The 26,203-nt window shown below is 55.1% G+C and overlaps 1 protein-coding gene across 1 annotated transcript; it reads right to left on the bottom strand.

The window, feature by feature from the left end:
- LOC144000281 (protein phosphatase 1 regulatory subunit 16A-like) lies at positions 1-24,857 on the bottom strand (the record flags this gene model as incomplete). The annotated part of the gene is given in 10 exon segments (XM_077494014.1): positions 1-2,282; positions 9,613-9,769; positions 10,869-10,998; positions 12,746-12,821; positions 12,920-13,045; positions 22,912-23,036; positions 23,295-23,398; positions 23,615-23,717; positions 23,720-23,759; positions 24,787-24,857. Coding segments are annotated over 10 exon segments (1,388 nt in total), but the record flags the coding sequence as incomplete, so codon positions are not given.
- Positions 24,858-26,203: the final 1,346 nt, after the last annotated feature.

Genomic DNA, 26,203 nt, shown 5'->3' with positions numbered 1-26,203 from the left:
TGAAATTAATAAAATAAACCTTTATATCTTATAATCACAGAACTTCGTGGAACATTCCACATCTACTCAGATCAGAAATGAGAGAAAATTTGTGACCATGAAAAACGTTTCAGATAGTGAGGGCACTGCCCATGTCAGGAGTGCCTGTAGCTGCGGAGGTGTGAGACTGCTGGTCAGAGAGTGACAGTAACTCGAGGACGTGGAAGTGTTACCAAAACACAGACATCTGTGGTGCAACGGCTGGTCAGGGAATGACCATCTAAAAAAAGCCTCAGACATGTGAATGACATGGAGTCGGGATGCTGGTCAGAGAATGAGTACAGCTGAGGAACTCAGAAGAACATGACATGGAGTCAGGCTGCTGGTCAGAGAGTGACTATACCTAAGAACTTTGGAATTGTTAAAATTGTAGACGTCGGGGGTTAGGACTGCTGGTCAGGGAATGACTGTAGCTGAGAGCCTCAGATATGTGAACACAACATGAAGTCAGACTGCTGGTCAGAGAGTGACTATAACTGGGATCCATGGAAGTGTTAGCAAAGCGCAGATGTCTGGGGGTAGACTGCTGGTCAGGGAATGAGTACAGCTGAGGAGCTCAGAAGAACATGACATGGAGTCAGGCTGCTGGTCAGAGAGTGACTATACCTAGGAACTTTGGAATTGTTAAAGTGTAGACGTCGGGGGTTAGACTGCTGGTCAGGGAATGACTGTAGCTGGGAGCCTCAGATATGTGAACACAACATGAAGTCAGACTGCTGGTCAGAGAGTGACTATAAACTGGGATCCATGAAAGTGTTAACAAAGTGCAGATTTCTGGGGGTAGACTGCTGGTCAGGGAATGAGTACAGCTGAGGACCTCAGAAGAACATGACATGGAGTCAAACTGCTGGTCAGAGAGTGACAGTAGCCGGGACACATGGCCAGTGTTACCCTGATGAGCTCCCTACTGGTGGGCAGTGAGGGCTTCATTCTCTCTGCTGGTCTCCTGGCTCTACAGACGCAAGGAAATATGCAGTGATATTTCTGGATTAAAGGGCCCCCCGTCTCTAGTGCCCTTCAGGGCCACACTGATTGCTGGTTTCAGTTATAAAAATATTTATTTATCTTGATTGTCAGAGCAATAATAATTATAATAGCCACACCCTCTGTGACATACCTTGCTCCAATAGGTGCTTTGACCACCAATCAGGGTGAAGCACGCCAGAAGCGGTGTGGCCATCATCTGGTTTGCTACTGCAATTGAGCGGCTGATGTTTGTGCCAAGATGATGTAATCATTCTAAATGTGAAGGAAATGTTCAGCCTGTACACCATTATCCCTGGATGGTGATTGTGTGTCCCGGTGACGACATGCATAGCTTTTACCCTGACTGGACGGAATTCTGCTCCAGGCCGACCGGCGGGCAGAGTCCGGATCTGGCATCGTGTGTCCCAGAGGGGGGAGGTGACATCAATCCGATCACAGCTGCTGCGTCATGCAACACATCTGATTGGCTGTCGCACAAACCTGCACACCCCACCCCCATTAAAAAAAAAAAAAAAAACGTAGGTGTCAGACTACATGTTAGTGGCTCAACCCAGTCTGGGTGTGCTGCTGGTGAATGATCCCCAATTCAGCTAGTGCTGCTCCTTGGGGGAGTTCCTCAAGAAATGTCTCCTCCCACTGCCCCGCCCCAGAGTTTCCATGATGGCATTAAATTATACACAACACCTTCAATTAAAAAATAGATCATAAAAAGGCGGAAGTCCCGGGGTAGTGCCCGCCCCCGGGGTTCTCTGCCAGCCGCTCCATCTGAAGAGAAGGGGGCGGTGAGAGCTTGTCCCCAGTCACATGACCCCACAGCAAGGTCTCTTCCCCACTGGCGTGCTTTCCTCGGCGGGTGCTATGAGTTTCAGGAGTGGCGGCTCTCCGCTGGCGGTAGTGTAATAGACCGGATCGGGTGGAACCGGCTCAGTAGTGTCTTGTGCTTGGTCGGAGGTATCCGTGCTGGGCGGGGGAGGAGCCTGCCGCTGTACCTTGGCCGCCACCCGTTGGCGTTTCAGCTCTGCGAGCGTGTGGTGGGAGCGTTCGTGAGTCAGGTCTGGGCAGAGCTCCGCCTGGGTGGCCAGCTGGTAAGACACGCTGCGGTCCAAGCGCTTTGAGAAGGTGTGTTTGGGGGCGGCGCGAATGCTGCCATTTTTCTGCGACACCGGGACAGAATGCGGCTGCTTCTCCGACGCTCCACCGCGCTCTTCTACCTCCGTCTCCGACGACCTCGGAGGGTCTGACTCCGGCTGTGGGGGCTGGGAGACACAAACAGGAAATGGGATCAGAGAATGATAAATGTCCCCCTGTAGAATCTCCATCCCGCGATACCCCGCCCCCCAGGTGTAATCTCCATCCCGCGATACCCGCCCCCCATGTGTAATCTCCATCCCACGATACCCCGGCCCCCAGCTGTAATCTCCATCCTGTGATACCCCGCCCCCCAGGTGTAATCTCCATCCCACGCTACCCCCCCCCAGGTGTAATCTCCATCCCATGCTACCCCCCCCCCCCCCCCCCAGTGTAATCTCCATCCCACGATACCCCGGCCCCCAGGTGCAATATCCATCCCGCGATACCCCGGCCCCCAGGTGCAATATCCATCCCATGATATTCCACCCCCAGGTTTAATAACTATCCCGTGTTACCCCGCCCCCAGGGGCTGCCGGCATCAGAGAGGTGCGCGAGCAACTGCCAATCTGGGGACGTCAGTGTAATACTCCAAGAACGGCACTACGCCCGTATATACCCAGAGAAAAGCACTACACCCGGGTATAAATCCCAATAGATGCACTAAACCCTGAGTGCAGCACTGTATCCGGATACATATATGGAGAGCAGCATAGTAATCTGGGCATATACACCAAGAAAGGCACTATATCAGGTATATAATATATAGTCTATATACAGTGCTGTAGGTAGATGGATGAACAGACGGCGGGCATCGGTGGAGGTGGATGAACAGACGGCGGGCATCGGTGGAGGTGGATGAACAGACGGCGGGCATCGGTGGAGGTGGATGAACAGACGGCGGGCATCGGTGGAGGTGGATGAACAGACGGCAGGCATCGGTGGAGGTGGATGAACAGACGGCAGGCATCGGTGGATGAACAGACGGCAGGCATCGGTGGATAAACAGACGGCGGGCATCGGTGGAGGTTGAAAAACAGACGGCGGGCATCGGTGGAGGTGGATAAACAGACGGCGGGCATCGGTGGAGGTGGATAAACAGACGGCGGGCATCGGTGGATAAACAGACGGCGGGCATCGGTGGAGGTGGATAAACAGACGGCGGGCATCGGTGGAGGTGGATAAACAGACGGCGGGCATCGGTGGAGATGGATGAACAGACGGCGGGTATCGGTGGAGGTGGATGAAGAGACGGCGGGCATCGGTGGATGAACAGACGGCGGGCATCGGTGGAGGTGGATGAAGAGACGGCGGGTATCGGTGGAGGTGGATGAAGAGACGGCAGGTATCGATGGAGATGGATGAACAGACGGTGGGTACCGGAGGACGTAGAAACGAAGAACCTCTCACCAACTTCAGTCCATAATAAACACTACCACACCGAAAAATATATCTTCTTACCAGAAACGGGCAATAACCGGGCAGAGGATATATGGCATATCCAAAACATTTAGGGAGGTGACCTCATCAGCCGACCATCAGAATCAAAGATGGGAGCTCATAAGGTATAGGGATCCTCTGCAGGTTCCAATCGACCACCAATAAACCGTATCAATCTGTGAAAGCGATAATCACCATGAAAGGGAAAGGAGGCGGCACATGGTGAAGCCGTAAAAAGAAATCTCCAATTTATTTGATCACAAACCTCATATAATACAAGCATGTATGAATGAGAATGAACGGCAGTTTGTAGCGCACCGGCGTCCTCACTGTGTCACCTGATGCATTTCATCCTATTGGCTTCTCTTAGTAATTTGATTGTATTTAGTTGTAAATGAACAAATCATAACTATAATAAAATGAATGTACAACAGAAATAAATGACTACAAATGATAAATATCCCTCTTTTCTAAAGGATTCCTCTCAGGTTATAATAATCCTGGGGGATGTCGTATGGAGGGAGGGCTATTTATTGGCCAAGCCGATGTGGACGATCGTTTCCCCCCCGAGCACGGATATGAAGCAGTAGAGACATTTCTGAAAAGGGACGTCTCTCTATCCACACATCGGATATCTTTTGTGTTAAAATGACCGACTTTTGCAATCTCCCAGAATGACTTTTGGTTCGGAGGCTCTTTTTCTCGCCAGGATTGAGGGGGTAGCCATGGGGGCTAAATATGCCCCCAGTATGGCCAAGCGGGAGGAGGACGTCGTCTTTTCCTCTCGGAGGCCAGAATTGGTCTTCTAGGGGAGGTATATTGACAACGTCCTTCTCCTATGGAATGGTGACATCTCTAAATACGTTTTTCTGAACAGCTCAACGATTGTTTGGGGATCTTTTTGCAGACTGAAGCGAGTTTATCCAAAATTAACTTCTTGGATTTAAATATAGAAGTTACATCAACGTACTTCAAATCCATAAACAGAAGGGGATAGAATTGCCAGCGAGAGCGGCCATCATCCCTCCCGACTCCCCTAAAAATCAATTCATCCATATTAGATGAAACTCTACCGTCTATGACAGGCATGTCCAAAGTCCGGCCCGCGGTCCGGTTTTGAACAGCCCGCCTGGTCTTTCTCAATTTATTGTGCTACGGGATCAGGGCTGTCAGATCAGCCGATCCCCGGCACTGTGAGAAGCTCCGTGAGCTTCAAAAGTGAAAGTAAAGTGCAGAGGATTGTGCTGTGCTCTCTGCTTCCCCCTACAGTGCAGTACCCGGCTGAATGAGGAAGCTGCAAAGGTACTGTACTACAAGCTAGATTAGTGTTAAAAAGGCCTTTATTCATGTGTGTGTATGTATGTATGTGTATGCATGTGTCTGTATTTGTGTGCATGTATGTCTATATGTGTGTGTGTGTGTGTGCACACGTGTGTGTGTGTGTGTGCACACGTGTGTGTGTGTGTGTGCACACGTGTGTGTGTGTGTGTGCACACGTGTGTGTGTGTGTGTGCACACGTGTCTGTGTGTGTGTGTGTGCACACGTGTCTGTGTGTGTGTGTGTGCACACGTGTCTGTGTGTGTGTGCACACGTGTCTGTATGTGTGTGTGTGTGTGCACACGTGTCTGTGTGTGTGTGTGTGTGTGCACACGTGTCTGTGTGTGTGTGCACACGTGTCTGTATGTGTGTGTGTGTGTCTGTATGTGTGTGTGTGCACATGTGTCTGTATGTGTGTGTGTGTGCACATGTGTCTGTATGTGTGTGTGTGTGCACATGTGTCTGTATGTGTGTGTGTGCGCACATGTGTCTGTATGTGTGTGTGTGCGCACATGTGTCTGTATGTGTGTGTGTGTGCGCACATGTGTCTGTATGTGTGTGTGTGTGTGCACATGTGTCTGTATGTGTGTGTGTGTGCACATGTGTCTGTATGTGTGTGTGTGCGCACATGTGTCTGTATGTGTGTGTGTGCGCACATGTGTCTGTATGTGTGTGTGTGTGCGCACATGTGTCTGTATGTGTGTGTGTGTGCGCACATGTGTCTGTATGTGTGTGTGTGCGCACATGTGTCTGTATGTGTGCGCACATGTGTCTGTATGTGTGTGTGCGCACATGTGTCTATGTGTGCGCACATGTGTCTGTATGTGTGTGTGTGCGCACATGTGTCTGTATGTGTGTGTGTGCGCACATGTGTCTGTATGTGTGTGTGTGCACAAGTGTCTATGTGTGCGCACATGTGTCTGTATGTGTGTGTGCGCACATGTGTCTGTATGTGTGTGTGCGCACATGTGTCTGTATGTGTGTGTGCGCACATGTGTCTGTATGTGTGTGTGCGCACATGTGTCTGTATGTGTGTGTGCGCACATGTGTCTGTATGTGTGTGTGCGCACATGTGTCTGTGTGTGTGTGTGCGCACATGTGTCTGTGTGTGTGTGTGCGCACATGTGTCTGTGTGTGTGTGTGTGCGCACATGTGTCTGTGTGTGTTTATTTTTTATTGCACTGTACCAAAAGCACCCTACATTTTCCAATGTGTGGGGTACCATTAAGAATTAACGGTGCCCCCTAAAGTGCAGAGCATTCGTCTGTGTGTTGGGAACGAGTGCAACAAAGGCAAGAGAATTCTTGTTGGGCCGTGTATTCGTGCTCGGATGGACACACTTAGACCGAATTTTCAATGGTTCAAAGAATGTCAGGCAAAATGGTCGGCCCTCACGCATGTTCACTTCATCAAATCCGGCCCACTTTAAAAAAAGTTTGGACACCCCTGGTCTATGAGGATCATATCCAACAAGCAACGGTTCTAAATTCTAGACTTGTGGAAAGGGGAAATGCTTCAGATGAATTGGATGAGATCGTCACCAAAGTGGGTCATTTAGAGACAGATCCCGCTAACTGGGGCACCTCAGGCTAATAACGTATAGAAAGACTTTGGTTACGTTTTTATTTCTAGTTATTCTCATCAGAATTGAAACGTTAATAAAATTGTGTCCAAACATTGGAATGCTCTGAAGAATGACAGGAAGTCGGGACAACCCTCCCGGATCATCCGGCTGTGGTCCTTCATGGTGCTCCTCCATTAAACCTACAGGTGGCACCAAATATCCTCGACGCTCCAAATAGGGTTTCCTTTTTTCAGAAACTGAAAAGCTTTTTCCTTGTAGGAAATGCAGTGACTGGAGCCCTAATAAAATCAAAAATAGAGCTCATGAGCCACAAAAATTGACACCTTCATCAGCTGCACCCCTCTGAATGTGGTGTATTGGATCATATGTCCATGCGGCCTTCAATATGTTGGCTGCACTACCAGAGCCATGAAGGTGTCCTATCAATAAGCATGTGGCCAACGTTAGACGTGGTTTTCCCACCCATCGTTTAGCCAGACACTATATCTAGTCTATATCTGTATCTGGTGACACAACGAAGATCCACGGGTACAGTTTTTGTGGCCGTAGATCGACTCGCCCCAAACTGGAGAGGGAGCTTCGTGAGATCTCAAGATTTGAAACCTGGTGGATCTATGAGATCAAATGCTATGTCGACAAAGGAAAAAAAAAAAGGGCTCCACCGCTCCAGGCCAATCCACCAGAAAACTGTTTGCTTCTCCTCCAGACAAATAGGGGTCCCAGGTGCAGGCTGATTGCACAAACCAAATGGATAGAAAAACGGATGAACTCTGGCCAGCCGCACTCCGGATCGAATAAAGTAAACTGTGACTTTATTTTCTCAAATGAAAAACCTCACATCACACAAATCACAGCAGCAAAGGGAAAAAATACAGAACAAAAAACTGACGCGTTTCATGCTAAAATTAGCGCTTACTCATAGCTGAGCGTGGCTGTCCAGAGTTCTTCCATTTTCTATCAAATGCTATGTGCCGCATGGACTAAACATAGATTGGGACATCAACTGCTTTATCAATGACACTTGACGTCCCTCGATTTTGTGTTTTTTTTAAGTTAGGTTCCTGGGATATATAGATGTATTTTTAATATTTTTTTATGCTTATTTACTTTTTAGCATAATAACGATCTGTGTGTTCCACTCGCATGTCCCAATTATATGTTATATCATTTGTAACATTACATGTCACTTTATGGATTTGGTACATTGGTATAAAAATCTTTTTGTATCATTCAGGGTTTGACCCTCAGGCGGGAGTCTTCATTAATCCTGAAGATTTTAGTAGATTTATCATTTGTAGTCATTTATTTCTGCTGCACATTCATTTTATTATAGTTAGTAATTTGATTGTATTTAGTTGTTGGTAAAGTTCTGTTAGGATTTGTTCATTTACATCTTCAAGCGTCACTTCCAGCCGCAGCGTTGCCAGTGATGCACATGCGGTAGCGATGACCCCGGCTGTGCGTACATAACAGCGTGTGTGGTCCTCTCTGCTACACCTCTGAAGACGGCCAATAGGATGAAATGCATCAGGTGACGCAGTGAGGACGCCGGCACGCTACAAAACGCCATTCATACATGCTTGTATTATATGAGGTTTGTGATCAAATAAATTGGAGATTTCTTTTCACGGCTTCACCATGTGCCGCCTCCTTTCCCTTTCATGGTGATGATCACTTTCACCGATTGATACGGTTTATTGGTGGTCGATTGGAACCTGCAGAGGATCCCTATACCTTGTGAGCTCCCAGCTTTGATTCTGATGGTCGGCTGATGAGGTCACCTCCCTAAATGTTTTGCATGTGCCATATACCCTCTGCCCGGTTATTGCCCGTTTCTGGTAAGAAGATATATTTATTGGCGTGGTGGTGTGTTTATTATGGACTGAAGTTGATGAGAGGTTCTTCGTTTCTACGTCCTCCGATACCCGCCGTCTCTTCATCCACCTACACCGATGCCCGCCGTCTCTTCATCCACCTACACCGATGCCCGCCGTCTCTTCATCCACCTACACCGATGCCCGCCGTCTCTTCATCCACCTCCACCGATGCCCGCCGTCTCTTCATCCATCTCCACCGATGCCCGCCGTCTCTTCATCCACCGATGCCCGCCGTCTCTTCATCCACCGATGCCCGCCGTCTCTTCATCCATCTCCGATGCCCGCCATCTCTTCATCCACCTCCGATGCCCGCCATCTCTTCATCCACCTCCACCGATGCCCGCCGTCTCTTCATCTATCTCCACGATGCCCGCCGTCTCTTAATCCACCGATGCCCGCCATCTCTTCATCCACCGATGCCCGCCATCTCTTCATCCACCGATGCCCGCCATCTCTTCATCCACCGATGCCGATGCCCGCCGTCTCTTCATCCATCTCCACCGATGCCCGCCGTCTCTTCATCCATCTCCACCGATGCCCGCCGTCTCTTCAGCCACCGATGCCCGCCGTCTCTTCATCCATCTCCACCGATGCCCGCCGTCTCTTCATCCATCTCCACCGGTACCTGCCGTCTCTTCATCCATCTCCACCGATGCCCGCCGTCTCTTCATCCATCTCCACCGGTACCTGCCGTCTCTTCAACCATCTCCACCGGTATCCGCCGTCTTCAACTATCTCCTCTGCTATCCACCGTCTCTTCATCCATCTCCTACCTCCTGCACTTTGTATGGACTCTTGTATATTATATATACGGCAATCATTGTGTTGTATGCCAGCTGCTTGCATTCAATATTCATGATATATCCAGACGCAGATATCATTGCTTGTTTTTCATTTTATACCCAGAGAGCAGCACTGTATCCAGGTATATACCCCAAGAAAAGAAATATACCCGGGTATATACTTAGAGCAGCACTACACCCTGTATATAACCTGAGAGTGGCACTATATGCAGTTATAGTGCCTCTCTTGAGGGTATATACCCAGACACATTGCTGCTCTCTGGGTATATCGCTTCTCTTGGGGTATATACTTAGAGAATAGCACTACACCCGGGTATATACCCCAAGAGAGGCACTATATCTGGATATATACTCAGAGCAGCGATATAGCCAGGTATTGCTAAGAGTTGCAGTACCTCCTCTGGGCTGTAGGGGGAGACAGACTCCACCACTCACCAGTTGCTTGGGCTCCGTGTTGGCAGATTTGTCCTCCTCTTCGTCCTGCAGCTCGTTCTCCCGAGTCCCCCTCTGCTGCCACACCATGGCCTCCTTCTGGTGCTCCCGCCGGTACAGATTGGTGCGTTCCGTGACACTCACCCTGCGTACCACCTTCCTGCGGACACACAAAACCGACCAATCATCCCCAGGACCATCCCTCCCCCATCTGTATGAATTACCCCAGAAATGAGGATCCCAACCCCCCCCCCCCAATGAAATATGAGGTTCTCCCCCTCCCCCCATGAAATGAGGTTCTTCCCCCATAAATAAGGATCCCAACCCCCATGAAATATGGGGTTCTCACTCTCCCCCCAGAAATAAGGATCCCAACCCCCCCCCCCCCCCACCCCCATGAAATGAGATTCCCCCCTACCTCCATGAAATTAGGTTCTATCCCCAGAAATAAGGATTCCAACCCCCATGAAATGAGGTTCTCCCCCTCCCCTCAGAAATAAGGGTACCAACCCCCATGAAATGAGGTTCTCCCCCTCCCCTCAGAAATAAGGGTACCAACCCCCATGAAATGAGGTTCTCCCCCTCCCCTCAGAAATAAGGGTACCAACCCCCATGAAATGAGGTTCTCCCCCTCCCCTCAGAAATGAGGATCCCAACCCCCATGAAATTAGGCTCTCCCCCTCCCCTCAGAAATGAGGATCCCCCTCGGTATTATAATTCCTGGCTTCAAAGCACCCAATCACACGCTGGTGGCGAATACTCCCGATCCTCAGATTATGGGGTGGGGATGGGGATGGGGATGGGGGGGGGAATTTACACACAGCCCCAGGGTGCCCCTTTACAACGTGGGACTCTTCTGCTCCTGCCAGGAGGGCACTATCTGGAATTGATGAAGTGAGCCCACCCACCATTATATTGGAGAACGTTTATTGGCCCCGTGTGCCCCTCTGAAACTAGTTCCACATCACTACTAGAGCTGCTCTAAATCTGCCATCAAACCCCCACACCAATGAGAGTCTCTTATTGGGCAGAGATGTGATAGTGGGCGGGGCTTAGCCCCCAGTAATAAAGGAGAGCTCGTTTCAGAGGGGCGCACAGAAGATGGATCCTCCGAGGAGCTAAACCCAAATCTTTTCATGTAGATAAAACTCGCCTGTCAGTTTCATGGGGACCTCTTACTGAGGTGAGGGACTTCCCGTCTGACTTTCTATTCACCCAACATATCCCCCCCCGAGGACACCAATCCCCCGCTCACTTACCCCCGACTGCCCGCACTGGAAGTTCTCCTCTGGAGGGCGCTCTTGTGCTTGTCTTGGGATTTCTTGATGGCGTCATGTTTGTGTTTCAGCTCCATCAGTTTGTTCCGTACGTCCTCATCGCCGCACACGTCTGGGGAAAGAATAGCATTGGCTGGGTGTCAGGAATAGGGGGTGTCGGCATCAGGATTGGGGGGGTTCTGATGAATTCAGAGATGAGTGGAGGTGATCAATGCGAGTATCAGAGAATCTACTCGGGATGTATGGAGGAGGGTGACATGGAGATCACCAGCTCAATAATGATGTTGGGGGACCTGAATGGGGGGGTCAGATTTCCACACTCAGACCCTTTATATGGAGGTCATAGACAGCCAACACCTGACCTGTGGGGGGGTGGGGGGGGGAAATATATGGGCCCCCCCCCCAGCTCTCTCCCCTTCCGACTGGGACCCAAATTCCAGGTCACCAAAGTCCTCCCAAGACCCCCAAACTCCAGATCACTGACGTGCCGGGGGGGGAACCCAGGGACCAGCCCAGACCACAGATCCCACATACGGCCCATAGGGGTACAGGAGGATTCTTCATGTGATTTATCGGTCTCTGTTTTGGCTCCACGAATGGGGTAATCCCTGGAAACTGCTGAACTCGGTTTGGGCAATTCCATCTTTCATCTGGCCCTCTGTACCCCCAGGAGCCCATCTTGGCTGGAGAGGGGGGGGAGGGGCTTTAAGGGCCGTGACAGAGGCTTTTGGAGAGGACTGAATGCTAGCCTCTTGGCTACCCACGATGGGCCCTACCATTTGAGGAAGCTGCAAGCATTTAGGAAGATATTCTGTTATTTGATGCAAAAGGACATTATTAAGGAGGCCATGATGGTCTCGGTCAGCTTGGGACTCGGTCGACAGATGTCAGTGAAAGGAATGCCAATTAATGAGATCTGGAAAGCCTGGGTCTTTCACCAAAGCATTTATTGTGCTCATTAACACACCTTTGTCTCCTTGGAAACTATTGTGGGATGCGTTTATACATATGTGTATTGTAAGTTGTCAGGGAGGAGACGGCAAGTCTGCCCTGAAAGGTCATATCTCCGAGTCACCAATTCTGGGTAAATGATTAGATAATTGGCTCATGTTAATTAGGTTTCTGGTTACAGGTGTATTGTTAGAGTAATACGAGCAGGAGGAGGGGCCTCCTCTAACTGTATATAAGACTATATTCTTGTTCTAATAAACAGTTCATGTACAGCAACCAAACGAGTCTTGTCTTGTTTTGTGGTTGTCAGCGGTTGGAATATCTGACATCTATATTCAGACTGGGAGGAAGTGGTATATCACTGAAGCACTCAAGCGGAGTGTAGAACCTTTTGTTAAAAGGGCAATGGACAGGAGGTCCCAGCACATGGAATGTGAGGATATGCTGGAACTGGAGGTGAACACCCAAGATCTGCCCTCAGATAAGAACTGGGACCAGGCAGATCGGTGACCAGCGCCCCCCTCTGGTACAGACTGATGATGGCACAGATTTGTGGCCAGCTATGGTCTCTCCAGTAGAGCGGAGGTCCCTGCTACACACTGATGAGCTCTAGGAAGAGGGACACAGTGTGAACCCCAGCATGCTCGATATACATGGTTCCACCCAGAACCCCGTCCTCCGGGAAGGCAGACTTCATCTCTCTAATGGGTTCTACTGTCATGCCCAGAATTCCTCATTACAAGAGGACGAGGATCCGATTGGCCCATTTGCAGATCCCAGGAGGCCTCATACCCCAAGCACTGTGTGTGGATATGACTGCATTGTGTGTAACGGCTGGCCCATGGTCTGGGGGGAAGGGACACCAGTCTGCAGACGTACATTTGGGACAGTTAACCCTTTATACACACCTAGTGGCGTCTCATCCAGCAAGGACTTTGCATTCAGGTCGGCGCCGTGAGCGACCAGCAGCTCCACCAGCGGGATCTGGAAGACAGATTGGCACACACACAGAACTCTTCAGACAGGTGTACATATCGAGTGGGGGGGATAAGGGGGTCCTCATTCTGCCCCGTAATTCTCACCTGTCCCCAGCAGGCCGCGGCGTGGAGTGGCTCCCACCCATCGCAGTCCCTGGCGTTCAGTGCAGCTTTGTGATCCAGGAGAAGCTCGGCAGCTTCCAAGTAACCATTGGCAGCCGCGATGTGCAACTGAGGAGACAAAAGAACTCGTTCAGGATAGTCTGCAGTCAGTGGGCGGAACCAATCACATCACACCTTTCACCATTTTGGAATTGTAAGAACAGTTCAATGTATATATATATATAGACCAGACAGGGCTCGGAACACCCCATATTTAGACAAGACCAGGCCCAGAACACCCCATTTATAGACTGGACCAGACCCAGAACACCCTATATATAGACCAGACAGGGCTCAGAATATCCCATATATAGACAAGACTGGGGCCAGAACACCCCATTTATAGACTGGACAGGGCCCAGAATATCCCATATATAGACCAGACCCAGAACACCCCATTTATAGACCAGACTAAAAACGCCCTAAATTTAGACCAGACCCGGCCTATAACACCCTATATATAGGCCAGAGAAAGAGCACCCTACTTATATGTCCAGAGCACCAAAATGTATAGACCAGCCGGGCCCAGAACACCCCATTTATGGACCAGACCAAGAACACCCTATAGACCGGCCCAGAACACATTATTTATAGACCAGACCGGGCCAAAAATGCCCTATTTATAGACCAGACCAAGAACGCCCTATATATAGACCAAACAGGGCTTGAACACCCCATATTTAGACCAGACCAGGCCCAGAACACCCCATTTATAGACCAGACAGAGCCCAGAACACCCCATATATACACCAGACAGAGCCCAGAACACCCCATATATACACAACAGACAGAGCCCAGAACACTCCATATATACACAACAGACAGAGCCCAGAACACTCCATATATAGACCAGACAGGGCCCAGAACACCCCATATATAGACCAGACAGGGCCCAGAACACCCCATATATAGACCAGACAGGGCCCAGAACACCCCATATATAACCAGACAAGGCCCAGAACACCCTATATATATATATACACAGGAGACAGAGCCCAGAACACCTAATTTATAGACCAGACAGAGCCCAGAACACCTCATATATAGACCAGACCGGGCCAGCACATTGAGCGCTCCATTTATTGGGGTTCTGGGGCCCCCAGTCATGTGTTTCCCGGTCTGGGAATTATATGTCTTGTGGGTAATGAGAGGAGACGTCTCCGGCGCGGTGAGGGAGTCACATGACACCACAGACATGAGAAGCTTCAATTATTCATGGAGGAGGGGGGAGGGGGAGGAGAACACGACTCTGCCACCGACCCGGTGATCCCATTCTATACAAAGTATAGAGACCATACATGATCAGAGCCGGGCCAGGTTGTGTATTGGGGTCCATGTAGCTGGCCTGGGTTTGGGGTTCTGACACTTTAGTTGCCCCCTGCAGGGTATTTATGCCATATGGACACATTTCTGAGGCCGCGTCTGCCCCGCCTCTGTAACTGATTGGGCAGGTCCACCCCCCCCATGGAAGGAGGAGCCTACCCAATTACAGGGCGTCATTAGTGCTGTTCTCCAATGCAAATCACAGGTTCAGAAATGAAACCCCGCCCACACAAGGGACAACTATTGGACAGAACAGGACCCTGTATACATGGAGAAGCTTCACCTACAGGGCGTGGCATCACACAGGACACATGATACCGACAGCGGGGGACGTGGCATCACACACACACGATACCGACAGCGGGGGGGCGTGGCATCACACAGGACACACGATACCGACAGCTGGGGGCGTGGCATCACACAGGATACGGACAGCGGGGGGCGTGGCATCACACAGGACACAGAATACAGACAGCGGGGGCGTGGCATCACACACGATACAGACAGCGGGGGGCGTGGCATCACACAGGACACACGATACGGACAGCGGGGGAAGTGGCATCACACAGGACACACGATACGGACAGCGGGGGAAGTGGCATCACACAGGACACACGATACGGACAGCGGGGGAAGTGGCATCACACAGGACACACGATACGGACAGCGGGGGAAGTGGCATCACACAGGACACACGATACGGACAGCGGGGGGCGTGGCATCACACAGGACACAGAATACAGACAGCGGGGGGCCTGACATCACACAGGATACAGACAGCGGGGGGCGTGACATCACACAGGACACACGATACGGACAGCGGGGGGCGTGGCATCACACAGTACACACGATACGGACAGCGGGGGGCGTGGCATCACACAGGACACACGATACAGACAGCGGGGGGAGTGGCATCACACAGGACACACGATACGGACAGCGGGGGGAGTGGCATCACACAGGACACACGATACGGACAGCGGGGGGAGTGGCATCACACAGCACACGATACGGACAGCGGGGGGCGTGGCATCACACAGGACACACGATACGGACAGCGGGGGGCGTGGCATCACACAGGACACACGATACGGAAAGCGGGGGGCGTGGCATCACACAGGACACACGATACCGACAGCGGGGGCGTGGCATCACACACAATACCGACAGCGGGGGCGTGGCATTACACAGGACACAGACAGCTGGGGGCGTGGCATCACACAGGATAAAGACAGCGGGGGGCGTGGCATCACACAGGACACGCGATACCGACAGCGGGGGGCGTGGCATCACACACGATACCGACAGCGGGGGGCATGGCATTACACAGGACACAGGATACAGACAGCTGGGGGTGTGGCATCACACAGGATACAGACAGCGGGGGGCATGGCATCACACAGGATACAGTCAGCGGGGGGCGTGGCATCACACAGGATACAGTCAGCGGGGGGCGTGGCATCACACAGGATACAGACAGCGGGGGGCGTGGCATCACACAGGATACAGACAGCGGGGGGCGTGGCATCACACAGGATACAGACAGCGGGGGGCGTGGCATCACAAAGGACGCACAATACAGACAGCGGGGGCGTGGCATCACACACGCGATACGTACAGCAGGAGTGTGGCATCACATGATAGACAGTGGGGGCGTGGCATCACATAGGACACACGATACGGACAGCGGGGGCGTGCCATCACACAGGACACACAATACAGACAGCGGGGGCGTGGCATCACACACGCAATACGGACAGCAGGGGTGTGGCATCACATGATAGACAGTGGGGGCGTGGCATCACACAGGACACACGATACGGACAGTGGGGGCGTGGCATCACACGATAGACAGCGGGGGGTGGCATCACACAGGACGCACGATACGGACAGAAGGGGGTGTGGCATCACACAATACGGACAACGGGGGGGGGGCGTGGCATCACACAGGATGCGCGATACTTACAGCGGGGGGAGCGTGGCATCACACAGGACACACGATGCCGACAGCGGGGGGCGTGGCATCACAAAGGACACACGATACAGACAGCGGGGGCGTGGCATCACACACGCGATATGGACAGCAGGGGTGTGGCATCACACACGCGATATGGACAGCAGGGGTGTGGCATCACACAATAGACAGTGGGGGCGTGGCATCACACAGGACACACGATACGGACAGTGGGGGCGTGGCATCACACAGGACGCGCGATACGGACAGAAGGGGGGGTGGCATCACACAATACGGACAACGGGGGGGGCGTGGCATCACACAGGATGCGCTATACTTACAGCGGGGGGGAGCGTGGCATCACACAGGACACACGATGCCGACAGCGGGGTGCGTGGCATCACAAAGGACACACGATACAGACAGCGGGGGCGTGGCATCACACACGCGATATGGACAGCAGGGGTGTGGCATCACACACGCGCTATGGACAGCAGGGGTGTGGCATCACACACGCGCTATGGACAGCAGGGGTGTGGCATCACACAATAGACAGTGGGGGCGTGGCATCACACAGGACACGTGATACGGACAGAAGGGGGTGTGGCATCACACAATACGGACAACGGGGGGGCGTGGCATCACACAGGACACACGATGCCGACAGCGGGGGGCGTGGCATCACACAGGATACAGACAGCGGGGGCGTGGCATCACAAAGGACACACGATACAGACAGCGGGGGCGTGGCATCACACACGCGATATGGACAGCAGGGGTGTGGCATCACACACGCAATATGGACAGCAGGGGTGTGGCATCACACAGGACATACTATACCGACAGACACACAATAGACAGTGGGGGCGTGGCATCACACAGGACACGCGATACGGACAGCGGGGGCGTGGCATCACACAGGACATACTATACCGACAGCGGGGGCGTGGCATCACACAGGACATACTATACCGACAGCGGGGCGTGGCATCACACAGGACACACGATACCGACAGCGGGGGGCGTGGCATCACACAGGATACAGACAGCGGGGCGTGGCATCACAAAGGACACACGATACAGACAGCGAGGGCGTGGCATCACACAATAGACAGCGGGGACGTGGCATCACATGATAGACGGGGGGCGTGGCATCACACAGGACACACAATACAGACAGCGGGGGGCGTGGCATCACACAGGACACACAATACAGACAGCGGGGGGCGTGGCATCACACAGGACACACAATACAGACAGCGGGGGCGTGGCATCACACACGATACAGACAGCGGGGGCGTGGCATCACACACGATGCAGACAGCGGGGGCGTGGCATCACACACGATGCAGACAGCGGGGGCGTGGCATCACACACGATGCAGACAGCGGGGGCGTGGCATCACACACGATGCAGACAGCGGGGGCGTGGCATCACACACGATGCAGACAGCGGGGGCGTGGCATCACACACGATGCAGACAGCGGGGGCGTGGCATCACACACGATGCAGACAGCGGGGGCGTGGCATCACACACAATACAGACAGCGAGGGCGTGGCATCACACACGATACAGACAGCGGGGCGTGGCATCACACACGATACAGACAGCGGGGCGTGGCATCACACACGATACAGACAGCGGGGCGTGGCATCACACACGATACAGACAGCGGGGGGCGTGGCATCACACAGGACACGCGATACCGACAGCGGGGGGCGTGGCATCACACACAATACCGACAGCGGGGGCGTGGCATTACACAGGACACAGGATACAGACAGCTGGGGGCGTGGCATCACACAGGATACTGACAGCGGGGGCGTGGCATCACACAGGACACGCGATACCGACAGCGGGGGGCGTGGCATCACACACGATACCGACAGCGGGGGGCGTGGCATTACACAGGACACAGACAGCTGGGGGTGTGGCATCACACAGGATACAGACAGCGGGGGTGTGGCATCACACAGGATACAGTCAGCTGGGGGCGTGGCATCACACAGGATACAGACAGCGGGGGGCGTGGCATCACACAGGATACAGACAGCGGGGGGCGTGGCATCACACAGGATACAGACAGCGGGGGCGTGGCATCACACACGCGATACGTACAGCAGGAGTGTGGCATCACATGATAGACAGTGGGGGCGTGGCATCACACAGGACACACGATACGGACAGCGGGGGCGTGCCATCACACAGGACACACAATACAGACAGCGGGGGCGTGGCATCACACACGCAATACGACAGCAGGGGTGTGGCATCACATGATAGACAGTGGGGGCGTGGCATCACACAGGACACACGATACGGACAGTGGGGGCGTGGCATCACACGATAGACAGCGGGGGGTGGCATCACACAGGACGCGCGATACGGACAGAAGGGGGTGTGGCATCACAAAATACGGACAACGGGGGGGGGGCGTGGCATCACACAGGATGCGCGATACTTACAGCGGGAGGAGCGTGGCATCACACAGGACACACTATGCCGACAGCGGGGGGCGTGGCATCACAAAGGACACGCGATACAGACAGCGGGGGCGTGGCATCACACACGCGATATGGACAGCAGGGGTGTGGCATCACACAATAGACAGTGGGGGCGTGGCATCACACAGGACACACGATACGGACAGTGGGGGCGTGGCATCACACGATAGACAGCGGGGGGTGGCATCACACAGGACGCGCGATACGGACAGAAGGGGGTGTGGCATCACACAATACCGACAACGGGGGGGCGTGGCATCACACAGGATGCGCAATACTTACAGCGGGGGAGCGTGGCATCACACAGGACACACGATGCCGACAGCGGGGGGCGTGGCATCACAAAGGACACACGATACAGACAGCGGGGGCGTGGCATCACACACGCGATATGGACAGCAGGGGTGTGGCATCACACACGCGATATGGACAGCAGGGGTGTGGCATCACACAATAGACAGTGGGGGCGTGGCATCACACAGGACACGCGATACGGACAGAAGGGGGTGTGGCATCACACAATACGGACAACGGGGGGGCGTGGCATCACACAGGACACACGATGCCGACAGCGGGGGCGTGGCATCACACACGCGATATTGACAGCAGGGGTGTGGCATCACACAATAGACAGTGGGGGCGTGGCATCACACAGGACACACGATACGGACAGTGGGGGCGTGGCATCACACAGGCTACAGACAGCGGGGGCGTGGCATCACAAAGGACACACGATACAGACAGCGGGGGCGTGGCATCACACACGCGATATTGACAGCAGGGGTGTGGCATCACACAATAGACAGTGGGGGCGTGGCATCACACAGGACACACGATACGGACAGTGGGGGCGTGGCATCACACAGGACGCGCAATACGGACAGAAGGGGGTGTGGCATCACACAATACGGACAACGGGGGGCGTGGCATCACACAGGATGCGCGATACTTACAGCGGGGGAGCGTGGCATCACACAGGACACACGATGCCGACAGCGGGGGGCGTGGCATCACAAAGGACACACGATACAGACAGCGGGGGGCGTGGCATCACACACGCGATATGGACAGCAGGGGCGTGGCATCACACACGCGATATTGACAGCAGGGGTGTGGCATCACACAATAGACAGTGGGGGCGTGGCATCACACAGGACACACGATACGGACAGCGGGGGGTGGCATCACACAGGACGCGCGATACGGACAGAAGGGGGTGTGGCATCACACAATACGGACAACGGGGGGCGTGGCATCACACAGGATGCGCGATACTTACAGCGGGGGAGCGTGGCATCACACAGGACACACGATGCCGACAGCGGGGGGCGTGGCATCACAAAGGACACACGATACAGACAGCGGGGGCGTGGCATCACACACGCGATATGGACAGCAGGGGTGTGGCATCACACACGCGATATGGACAGCAGGGGTGTGGCATCACACACGCGATATGGACAGCAGGGGTGTGGCATCACACAATAGACAGTGGGGGCGTGGCATCACACAGGACACGCGATACGGACAGAAGGGGGTGTGGCATCACACAATACGGACAACGGGGGGCGTGGCATCACACAGGACACACGATGCCGACAGCGGGGGTGTGGCATCACACAGGCTACAGACAGCGGGGGCGTGGCATCACAAAGGACACACGATACAGACAGCGGGGGCGTGGCATCACACACGCGATATGGACAGCAGGGGTGTGGCATCACACACGCGATATGGACAGCAGGGGTGTGGCATCACACAGGACATACTATACCGACAGACACACAATAGACAGTGGGGGCGTGGCATCACACAGGACACACGATACGGACAGCGGGGGCGTGGCATCACACAGGACATACTATACCGACAGCGGGCGTGGCATCACACAGGACACACGATACCGACAGCGGGGGGCGTGGCATCACACAGGATACAGACAGCGGGGGCGTGGCATCACAAAGGACACACGATACAGACAGCGAGGGCGTGGCATCGCACAATAGACAGTGGGGGCGTGGCATCACACAGGACACACGATACGGACAGCGGGGCGTGGCATCACATGATAGACAGGGGGGCGTGGCATCACACAGGACACACAATACAGACAGCGGGGGGCGTGGCATCACACAGGACACACAATACAGACAGCGGGGGGCGTGGCATCACACAGGACACACAATACAGACAGCGGGGGCATGGCATCACACGATAGACAGCGGGGGCGTGGCATCGCACGATAGACAGCGGGGGCGTGGCATCGCACGATAGACAGCGGGGGCGTGGCATCACACAGGACACACGATACGGACAGCGGGGGCATGGCATCACACAGGACGCGCGATACCGACAGCGGTGGGTGTGGCATCACACAGGACACACGATACGGACAGCGGGGCGTGGCATCACAAACGCAATACGTACAGCAGGAGTGTGGCATCACACGATAGACAGTGGGCGCGTGGCATCACACAGGACACACAATACAGACAGTGGGGGCGTGGCATCACACACGCGATACGGACAGCAGGGGTGTGGCATCACACAGGACACACAATACAGACAGCAGGGGCGTGACATCACACAGGACACGCGATACGGACATCGGGGGCGTGGCATCACACAATACGGACAGCGGGGGAGCGTGGCATCACACAGGACACACGATACCGAAAGCGGGGGGCGTGGCATCACACAGGACGCACGATACCGACAGCGGGGGCGTGGCATCACACACGACACACGATACCGACAGCTGGGGGCGTGGCATCACACAGGACACACGATACCGACAGCGGGGGGCATGGCATCACAAAGGACACACACACGATACCGACAGCGGGGGGCATGGCATCACAAAGGACACACACGATACAGACAGCGGGGGGCGTGGCATCACACACGCGATACGTACAGCAGGAGTGTGGCATCACACAGGACACGGACAGCGGTGGGCTTGGCATCACGCAGGACACACAATACAGACAGCAGGGGCGTGGCATCACACACGCGATACGGACAGCAGGGGTGTGGCATCACACACGCGATACGGACAGCAGGGGTGTGGCATCACACAGGACACACGATACGGACAGCGGGGTGTGGAATCACACGATAGACAGCGGGGGCCGTGGCATCACACAGGGCACACGGGGCGTGGCATCACACAGGGCGTGGCATCACACAGGGCACACGGGGCGTGGCATCACACAGGGCACACGATACGGACGGGGGCGTGGCATCACAGGACACACAAAATGGACGGGGGGCGTGGCATCACACAGGACACACAATACGGACGGGGGGCGTGGCATCACACAGGATATATAAATGTCATCTGTCCCAATACACTGTCTGACAAATGCCGGACGATTTCCACCACTCACCAAACTGGTGCCAGATTCATCCTGAGCATTGACCTCTGACCCCGACTCCACGAGCTGCTGAATGTCGGCCACCATTTTCCTCTCTGTGGCCGCCCGCGACTCCTCGATCACACAGGACGCGCAATACGGACAGAGGGGGGTGTGGAATCACACAGGACACACGATACGGACAGCAGGGGCGTGGCATCACACAATACGGACAACGGGAGGTGTGGCATCACACAGGATGCGCGATAAGGACAGCGGGGGGAGCGTGGCATCACACAGGACACCCGACACCGACAGGCGTGGCATCACACAGGATACAGACAGCGGGGGGCGTGGCATCACAAAGGACACACGATACTGACAGCGGGGGGCGTGGCATCACACACGCGATACGTACAGCAGGAGTGTGGCATCACACAGGACACAGACAGCGGTGGGCGTGGCATCACACAGGACACACAATACAGACAGCGGCGGCGTGGCATCACACACGCGATACGGACAGCAGGGGTGTGGCATCACACACGCGATACGGACAGCGGGGGCGTGGAATCACACAATATACAGTGGGGGGCGTGGCATCACACAGGACACACGGGGGAGTGGCATCACACAGGACACACGATACGGATGGGGGGCGTGGCATCACACAGACACACAATACGGGCGGGGGGGGCGTGGCATCACACAGGATATATAAATGTCATCTGTCCCAATACACTGTCTGACAAATGCCGGTTGGCAGATGGGAATTCCGGACGATTTACACCACTCACCAAACTGGTGCCAGATTCATCCTGAGCATTGACCTCTGACCCCGACTCCACGAGCTGCTGAATGTCGGCCACCATTTTCCTCTCTGTGGCCGCCCGCGACTCCTCGATCCTCTCCTGAGTGATTCCTGGAGAAAAGCAAAACAAAGGTGGTGAGAACGCAGGAGATGGAGGACGGTGGGAGGAAGGGGCGGCTCGGGGAGGACGGCGGGAGGAGGGGGCGGCCCGGGGAGGACGGCGGGAGGAGGGGGTGGCCCGGGGGAGGACGGTGGGAGGAGGGGCGGCCCGTGGAGGACAGAGGACAGCGTCTGCTTCCTCTATTATTCTGGAGAAGGGGGTGAAGTCTGACCATTGGCTGGTCTCTGCCGTGGGGGAGGGGCACTCACCTTGCTCTGCCATAGCGGTCTCTATGTGGTCCAGTGTGACATCATCCTCACAGAGGTCATAGGGCATGTTCCCATCAGAGTTCACAGCCAGGAGGTTGGCATTGCTGGGGGAAGAAGAAGAGACGTTGAACCCCCGGATCCACCTCTCCCACCCCCCCCCCCCCCCCCCCCCAAGTGGCCACACCCCCGACACCCTCTTCCACCAATCACCCTTGCAAATGCAGCAGAGAGTCTTCTCACCCAATGGACATGTGACATATTACAGAAAGCCCAACCCCCACTGGGCACAGACCACACCCACTGTACCCTCCCCCTCTTACTGTTTGATGAGAAGTTCCACCAGGTGGAGGTGCCCGCAGGTGGCGGCGGCATGGAGGGGCGTCCACAGCTCACTGTCACAGGAGTTCACATCGGCCCCGCATCGATCAGCAACCGCACAATCGCCTCAAAGTCATCGATACAGCACTGGGGAGGAGGAGACCGAATGTTCATACTCCGCCCACAACAGCCCCTCCCCCGCAACCCAAGTCTCCTCGCCCACAACACAGCCCCGCACCCACCCTCCGCCCCAGACAGCCTCTCCGCCCGCAAAACAGACCCGCATCCACCCTTTGCCCCGCCACAGACCTCCGTCTGCAACCACAGCCCCTCCACCCACTACCATTACCCACAGCCCCCCCGTTCACAACCCAAGTGCCCTCCGCCTTGCCACCACAGAGAGCCCCTCCGCCGCTATCAAAGCTTGCCCCGCAACCACATCTGCTTCACATACACAGCCCACTCCTCCACCCCCAACCCCAGCCCCCGCCCACAACCCAAGTGCCCTCTTCCACAACCACAGCACCGCAAACACAGCCCTTCCGCCCCCCGCCCACAACCCAAGTGCCCTCACTCACAACCACAGCCCCTCCGCCCCGCCCCCACACACAGCCCATCCATCCACCCACCATCAGAGCCTGTCCCGCATCCAGAGCCTGCCCATCCGCCCCACCACAGACTGCCCTTCCGCCCTACAATCACAGCACCGCTGCCCCAGCGTCATCGCCCACAAACACAGTCCCTCTGCCCGCAAGCACAGCCCTTCAGTCCCTCGCCCACAACCCAAGTGCCTTCTGCCCCGCCACCACAGACAGCCCCTCCGCAAACATAGCCCTACCAAAAACATAGCCCCTCCGCCCCAGCCCCCCACCCACAACCCAAGTGCCCTCCACCACAGACAACCCCTCTGCCCGCCATCACAGCCCGCCCCACAACCACAGCCTGCCCCTCCGCCCCGCAACCACAGTCCCAGCCCCCCGCCCGCAACCCCTCCGCCACAGACAGCCTCTCTGCCCAACCATAGCCCCTCAGGCCCAGCCCACAACCCAAGTGCCCTCGCCCACAACCACAGCCCCTCTGCCCGCAACCACAGCCAGTCCCTCCTCCCACAAATCAAGTCCCCCACGCCAACCACCACAGCCCCGACGCACCGCCCCACCCTGGGGTCACCTACCTGGTGAAGTGCTGTCAGGCCGTCCTCGTTGTACAGGTTGGCGCTGAATCCACTCTCCAGCATCTGACGAACTACAATAAGAAAAGAGAGCAGGGTCAGAGGTCTGGCTGCATGGAGGACTACCAACAACCACACAGTCTACCCGCTTCTGACTCACACCATGGGGGGGGGGGGGGGGGGGATGTGCCATCAGTGGATAAAAGTGCCATTGCTCCATTGCTGTGTGACAGATGAGGTTTTTTTTTTGCAGCCCCCCCCCCCCCCCCCACACACACACACCCAGGTAGGATTGGACAATCACACTTCCTGCAATCTGCTCTGCCTTTTTCTGTAGTTTTCTGATTGGACAGATCATTGCCCCACCCACAGTAAGATTCCTGTACAATCGGTATAACTTTGTACATCATCCAATGAAAAGTAATGGTGATCCCGGAGGGGAGGGGACAAACACGACGGGGTGCAATTTGATTCAGGGATTAGAGTGTATATGGGGGGGGGGGGTGGAAGTTAGGGCCGCCCCCCCTCAGATGTACCCGGGACATACGGGGGAGTGGGGCGCCCCCCCCATGTACGTGGGACATACAGGGGGAGTGGGGGGAGATGGGGGCCCCCCTGATGTGTCCAGGACATATGGAGGAGATGGGGCCCCCGATGTATCTGGGACACATGGAGGGGGGGTTGCATTGGATAGGACATATGGAGGGGAGATGGGGCCCCCCCCCCCCCATGTACGTGGGACATACAAGGGGAGTGGGGGAGATGGGGGCCCCCCCTGATGTGTCCAGGACATATGGAGGAGGAGATGGGGCCGCCGATGTATCTGGGACATATGGAGGGGAGTGGGGGAGATGGGGGCCCCCCCATGTACGTGGGACATATGGAGGGGAGTGGGGGGAGATGGGGGGGCCCCCAATGTATATGGACCATACGGGGGAGTGGGGGGCCCCCCAATGTACGTGGGACATATGGAGGGGAATGGGGGAGATGGGCCCTCCCCCCATGTACGTGGGACATATGGAGGGGAGTGGGGGAGATGGGGCCCCCCCATGTACGTGGGACATATGGAGGGGAGTGGGGGAGATGGGGCCCCCCCCCCCCCCCCCATGTATGTGAGACATATGGAGGGGAGTGGGGGAGATGGGGCCCCCCCCCCCCCCATGTACGTGGGACATATGGAGGGGAGTGGGGAGATGGGCCCCCCCCATGTACGTGGGACATATGGAGGGGAGTGGGGGAGATGGGGCCCCCCCCCCCATGTACGTGGGACATATGGAGGGGAGTGGGGGAGATGGGGCCCCTCCCATGTACGTGGGACATACGGAGGGGAGTGCACTGTTTGGGGCCCCCACGATGTGTCCCGGATATATGGAGGGGAGTGCACTAGATGGGGCCCCCGCTGTATCCGGGACACTCCGGG

The sequence above is a fragment of the Lithobates pipiens genome, unplaced genomic scaffold (genome assembly GCF_037356315.1).
Source record: "Lithobates pipiens isolate NorthernLeopardFrog02 unplaced genomic scaffold, aLitPip1_a1.2 Scaffold_214, whole genome shotgun sequence".
NCBI classification, from domain to species: domain Eukaryota; kingdom Metazoa; phylum Chordata; class Amphibia; order Anura; family Ranidae; genus Lithobates; species Lithobates pipiens.
Note: the sequence above shows the minus strand (reverse complement) of the source record. Positions and strands in the feature narration are given on the sequence as shown.